At 34.1% G+C, this 6,842-nt stretch overlaps 1 protein-coding gene across 2 annotated transcripts in view; it reads left to right on the forward strand.

The window, feature by feature from the left end:
- LOC149564461 (protein BCCIP homolog) overlaps positions 1 to 6,630 on the forward strand; it is a 79,199-nt gene extending 72,569 nt beyond the window's left edge. Inside the window, exons 6-10 of one of the 2 annotated variants that reach the window (XM_089818011.1) lie at positions 3,971 to 4,180; positions 4,369 to 4,488; positions 4,700 to 4,792; positions 4,902 to 4,958; positions 6,034 to 6,630. In XM_089818011.1, coding sequence (XP_089674137.1) covers positions 3,971 to 4,180; positions 4,369 to 4,488; positions 4,700 to 4,792; positions 4,902 to 4,958; positions 6,034 to 6,138 — 585 coding nt within the window. In that variant the 3' untranslated portion in view covers positions 6,139 to 6,630. The remainder of the gene's footprint in view (positions 1 to 3,970; positions 4,181 to 4,368; positions 4,489 to 4,699; positions 4,793 to 4,901; positions 4,959 to 6,033) is intronic. The other variant, XM_089818012.1, reaches the window with a different exon arrangement.
- The last annotated feature ends 212 nt before the right edge of the window (positions 6,631 to 6,842 follow it).

Below are 6,842 nucleotides of genomic sequence, written 5' to 3' on the forward strand. Positions count from 1 at the left end.
GAGTTTGAAGGACTCCATGTCAAACAGTAAAGTCAGAGCCTGAAGAAACTTAACCAGGGGAAGATTCATAAGGTGGTGGAGTTTGAATTAATTCATAGCAGCGATCTAATGTTTTATGAAATGCTGTGATTATAAAGTGGTCTATAGATGAAGAGATAATAAGATCTGGACATATCGCTAGTGCCAGAAGAGTATTAAAAATCCACATCAGTGACATATACGGTGAATGAAGAATTCAAAGGATAAATAAATATGTGTCTGCAGGCACAAATATATAGCTTTTTTATTTACAATAAAATATTTAATCATGCGATTAAGTTAAGAAAAGCTTATGAGAATTAATAAATTATATTTTAATGAAAAGCTTATGAGAATTAATATATAGCTTTTTAATTTTCAATAAAGCAAGGAGGTATAAATAGGGGAAGGAACCATTTAGAAAAAAAGGTCAGCAGTTTGAGAAGAGTGTGCAAGATAAAGGCAATATATATATTCAGATTTATATCTGGTATATATACATTAATCAGAATATTAAGGAAGCAAGACGGATATAATAGAAGACATTTTATTTGCAGGGTGAAAGGCTGAGATAAAAAGAAAAACATATTTTCAGGCTTAAAGAACAAAATTATATCCACCACCAGGTTGAGCAAATAACCACATAAAAGGTGGAAGTTCAGATTTAACATCAGAAGTGGGAGTAGGTGTTTTCAGTGGGTCGGAACCTGCGAACTGTGGGAGTTGTAGCTTCCAGGGGGTAGGTTTTCGCATAACGAGGTGGAGCCTCTTTTGTAGGTCGGAGCCTACATACATATTGTAAAAAGAGATTCAAAGTATTGTAAAAGCATTTAAATTGCTGTGGTTTTCTCCTGCATTGGGTTTCCACGTAAAGTTGTGTTTTTGTGTTCAAGTGCATAATTGTTGATTTTAGTATCTAAAATAATTATTTGGATTAAGATTTAAAAATTGGCAAAAATTGTTAGTATACTGATTCACGCCGCAAGCCCCCCTCGCAGTACTTGTGTGCTCTTCAAAGCACATGGCAAGTTTACGAGGGTTAAGCATGGTAGCAACATAATCTTCGCACCACAAATTCACAACGAACCATTTAAAAAAATAGGGGAAGGAACCATTTAAAAAAAAAAGGTCAGCTGTTTGAGAAGAGTGTGCAAAGGCAATATATATATTCAGATTTATATCTGATATATATACATTAATCAAAATATTTAGGAAGCAAGACGGATATAATAGAAGACATTTTATTTGCAGGGTTAAAGGCTGAGATAAAAAGAAAGACATATTTTCAGGCTTAAAGAACAAAATTATATCCATCACAAGGTTGAGCAAATAACCACATAAAAGGTGGAAGTTCAGATTTAACATCAGAAGTGGGAGTAGGTGCTTCCAGTGGGTCGGAACCTGCAAACTGTGGGAGTTGTAGCTTCCAGCGGGTAGGTGTTTGCATAACGAGGTGGAGCCTCTTTTGTAGGTCGGAGCCTACATACATATTGTAAAAAGAGATTCAAAGTAGTATAAAAGCATTTAAATTGTCGTGGTTTTCTCCTGCATTGGGTTTCCACATAAAATTGTGTTTTTGTGTTCAAGTGCATAATTGTTGATTTTAGTATCTAAAATAATTATTTGGATTAAGATTTAAAAATTGGCAAAAATTGTTAGTATACTGATTCACCCCCCACCCCCCCTCTCAGTACTTGTGTGCTCTTCAAAGCACATTGCAAGTTTATGAAGGTTAAGTGTAGTAGCAACATAATCTTCGCACCACAAATTCACAATGATAAAAATTGCATGGGCATTCTTCGATGAGTGCAATCAACTGAAGAAACAATAGCATGTTGACCTTATAACTTTATATCTCATCAATATAAGTCTCTAAGTTTCTTATTAGTAACTAATCTTGCAATACATGTGTTGGGGCCAACAAGAACCTTTGCATCTTATTTCAAAATAGGTGAGAAATAAAACTTGGGGTTCAAAATGTAGACAATAGCATGAATATGTTGGTGGAGTTGTTAGTTCCATCTCCAATCAATTATGTGCCGCATGGGTTCATGTTGGGTCTTGTTTGACCCATACAAATGTTGGATCACCTCTTTGGCCTTGTCCATGGCTTCATATAGATACCCCATGGGGTTTTGATTCCCATCCAGCAATTGTAGAATTCTAACCAACTAGATATAATTTTTTTAACAAAGTCAGCAAATTGTAATATAAGAGAATGAAAGAATAAATAATAATAAAAAAATTAAATTATCAATCAAAGTTTTAAAACATGCATTGATCATCTCCTCAATGATTTTGGCAAATATATCATCGCAAATGGCCTTCATGACCTTTTGTGCTTCAGGCTTCCTACAGTAATGACTCTACAACGATCTTTCAGTCACATCTGCTTAAAGTTGGGCAATATAGCTAATATGCTGTGGAAGGTGAGGAAAATCAGTAAGAGAGCATGATTCCTGATTGCATGCGATCCTTGCCATTATTGTGGTCTCTTATAAAATTTATGACCCATGTGTGGTTATAGACGTACACTGTGATATTGCTTCCATCTTCAACCACATTTTATTGTATATGTTCATCCGCTGGATACATTCTATGCATTATAACATGATATAAATACCAAATAAAAGGATGTGTTTCTAAAGATAAAACCCTTAGTATGTGCTCAACCTGCACCATTAAGTGGTGCATTGGGTTTATTGATAGGAAATCCGAAATATGAACACATGATAATTTAAAGTACTTTTCTGCAACAAGAATATTGGTTTATTTTCCATAAAGTGAGATACATTGTGACTAAATAACATTTTTCCGTGTGAGACAACTTCTTTTTCAGCTGGAAAGCCCACAAGTGAAATCCTATTGGCTAACTATGATAACATTGTTCTATTAATAAGAACACATGCAGAGCTTTAACGTAAATTTGGGTGAAGCATTTTAAGCTTAAAAATTCAAAGGGAAAGTCTTGGAATCTAGTATCGTAGAAGATCTAAGCTGTGAGGTTGGATGAACCACTGTGTATTATTCTTTTTGAAATGGAAGAGTTTGACGTGTCATGGTTATTTGTTGGGTTTGTAAGATTATGGCAGAGAAGAAACAAGTTTTTGGGGTTGTTGGATGTCTAAAGCAAGCAAAGAAATGCTATATACACACGGGTACCTATTGAATGAATACATAATAAATCACTATTTGACTATGCCTGAGAATTCAATTGTTTATTGCATGTCATTAAATAAGAACTCACATTATGATCAAACGCAAAAATAGTGGCCAACTCAAATGAAGTCAAAAAAATGATAAACTAAAGCAAGCTTTACTTGAGGACACCAAAATTTGAAAAAGAAATATGTTTGACATAATTTTGTTGATTGACTATTAGTCTATTTGCCATGTTGCAAAGTAATATGTTTTCCATGGGAGTAGCTATACCAAGTTAGGTTGTGGGGATATCACTCTCAACCATGCTTTTGATTTGTTGTAGTTATACATTTACTATGCATGTTGATGCTGTAATGCATTTATTACATCTTAGGTTGAGCTTATTGAGGTGACTCATTTACTAATTTTGTTATGCTCCTGTTTTTAGAGTGGAGTATGATGTATCAAATTATTACTTGCGGGAATCTCCCTATTTTTGGAGTGTCTTTGTATTATCTAGGGGGCATGACACTTCTCTGAAACTGTTTGTTTGATAGATGATGTTTCCCTGCATGCTTGTTTCCCACCAAATTGTAACAGTAAATTTTGATCTTCAGTATCTTTGTTATGGAAAATGAGATTTTTTTTCCAGTTTAAGAAGTGAGATTTCTTTATTTTATTTATTTTAATAGATTATAGTCTTTCTGTATGAACTCTTATGTGTTGATCTTGCTAGTTCATCTGGGTTGGGCCATACATGTAATGGCAAGGAATTGTTGGACTATCTTTATGCATTTACTTTATTCAACAGGATCGATGCTGCATTATGGAGCTCTGGAAATTTCTACTTCATAAATCTTGTGAAGAGGCCAACACTGTTAAGCTTAAAGCATTTTGGGAAAATAATCCCCATGATGTGGGTCTTTTGGTCTCTGAACGTGTAGTTAATCTTCCTATCGAGCTTGTACCACCACTTTATGATGCTCTATTTGATGAAGTATCATGGGCTACTGAAGATGAGGTGCGTTTACAGAAAATGTTAACGAGTCATTTTTAAATTTCAAACTACTAAATATTGTTTGTGGCATGCATGCACTAAAGAACACCTCATCTTAGAATTTCTACCCTATACTGAGAGGTAAGAATGATGATGTGGAACACTGCAGTGAAGAGCAATAAATTCTTCTGTTTTTATTTTCATTTTCTCAGCCAACACAAGCATTGAGAGATTCCTTTCAATTCAAGCATTATGTTCTTATCACTAAATTATATCAAACTATGCAAGATATACAAGGGGAATGTGGAGACACAAAAATAAAAATAAAAAAGGTAAGTTGTTGCTTATAGTCTGGAGGTTTCTTATGAGTTGTATTGACTATTGTCTTCTTTGTTATCTATTAGAGCTATCATTTTCTGACTTTAATAATTAACAGTTAGCTTTTTGGTTTGATAAATTGTTAATAGAGCTGATTAAACATATCAGATGTAATGTGTCATAATAGCCCACCTGAGATTCTATCTTCATTTATTGCAAATCTAGAGAAAAAAGAGAAGCTCACAAGATGGGGATGGTAAAGAACAATACAGTGGGCAACTTATATATATTAAACCTGAGGATGAAATTTTCCATCAGGTAAACTGAAAGTTACAAATATTGATTATTGCACATCTCAAGTATTATTCTGAATGCATTCTATGCTGTGGAACTCTGCTTATACTTCTTCTCTTTTGTACTTATGCAGCTGAGTTCTTGGTCTTTCACTTTTCCCGTCCATGCAGAGTATCAAGCTGCGCATGAGGTATTTGATTTTGGTAACACTTAACAGAGCATTTCAAATTCAACGATCTCAGGGAAAAATTACTTTATTTTAAAGCAAGATCATGCCTCTAAATCTCTCACTAAATACTTTGGCACATATGATTATTGATGAGAATGAGTGACTACTATAATGAAAGAATTTCTATGATTTGCATTGTTGGATACCTGAAACTTTTACAACTTTACATTGAGTTATATGTACTGAGGGGTGCACTATAGCAAGGTAACATAATTGGCCCTATTGCTAATGCAAGTACTAATGCAGTGCTATGGCTGCAGGATAAAATGCCTTTTAGCTTAATCGAATGTCCTACTGTAGGTTGCTTCTTGATTGTAAAATAATGTACCTATGGCCATATTTTCTGCTCTTGCTAGAAATACAAACTACAGCAAAAGAACTCCAGCCAGAGAAATTTAGTTCTTGTTATTGCAAATATGGTACACAGATATTTCGTATATCCACATTTAATCGTCAGACCACAAACTTTATTTACTTCCAAGGTTTGATTGCACTACTTCTCAGAAATGTCTTTTGAGGCCATGCTGCTACTGTTAATGTGCACTTATAGCACTTATAAATCAGGCTTCCATGTTTCTGTAGACAATAATATTACTTCAGTAATCCATCTGACTGGAAAATGTGGAACTTGCAGGTATTGTTACTTTCAGTTATCATTCTTTATGTGCATTGATTGTATGCAGCTAAAGGTCTACAGAAATCAGGGATTTTTTCTTCGTGTTTGAATTAATTGATCTTGTCATTTATGCCTGTTAAAATTTTATAGTTTTTATATATCAATTCCAAAGGTGAATAACTTGCTACTCTGGCCTTCAAACCTCTTGACTTAATGTAGTGAACTTTTGCAGAAGTTATATGTGGCATTCTTAATGGCAGGAGGAAATCATCCTTGATAAAATGTTTTTCCCGTAGAATTTGCCATTGTGGTCATATCATCTATTACCTTATTATCCACCTAACATATTTAAAATTTAAAATTTAAAATTTATTTGTATCTGAGTAAATATTTAATCTACTGGACTGTGATGTCTTGCAGTTGGAAAATCTGAAGACCATTCAACTTGTTATGGCTGTGAAGGCAGAGAAGATTCAAACATTTCGAGCTCAGTTGAAAGTCCTTGTGGATGAATCTCAAGTGTAATTTTATGCAAAAATATATATTTAGACGTTTGAGGATTTTTGTGTCAGAAATCCTTTTCCATCTCTATTTCACAACTTTTAGATGAATTTGGTACAATCCCTTGTAATGGATCTTATTTTGGAAAGAAATTGCTATTTATAGAAATTCTCAAAGCTAAGTTCAATATTGGCTTGTATACCAACTTTTAAACAAGCCAATGAGAGTGAGGGTGGAGTATTTATTCTTCCAGGGGACAATTGCTTGCCTTTGGAGGCTGCCTGCACTCAGCTAAAGAATTGTGTGTTACGCAATTTGCCGGCATTATTCAAGAGGCAGAGAACCCAACAGCCCTCTGGCTTTGAATGTGTTGGGGAGATCTGCCACCCAATATTTAAATTTGAGCACGATCTAGTGAATGCTCATATAGTGACAACCTCAAATGTAGACACAACTATGGTATGCAGGGCAATGATATATTTAGACTGCTTGTAGCAGATACAGACTTAATTATAAGCCCCGCCAGATCATTTTTTTTTTTTTTCATACAAAAGGAATTTTTTATCATCTAGGAAAACAACGCATGTAGAACTATAGTTATTGATTTTTTTTTTGGTTTCAAATTTCATTAGAAATTTGTTTTTGTCGTTGAGGAATAAAATGATAAACCTAGAATGGTTAGTGTGTCTTATCCTCTTCTAAACTCTGCTAATATAAATCAAGGATTT

The sequence above is a fragment of the Cupressus sempervirens genome, chromosome 3 (assembly GCF_028749045.1).
Source record: "Cupressus sempervirens isolate cs-2001-9-10 chromosome 3, ASM2874904v1, whole genome shotgun sequence".
Taxonomy (NCBI): domain Eukaryota; kingdom Viridiplantae; phylum Streptophyta; class Pinopsida; order Cupressales; family Cupressaceae; genus Cupressus; species Cupressus sempervirens.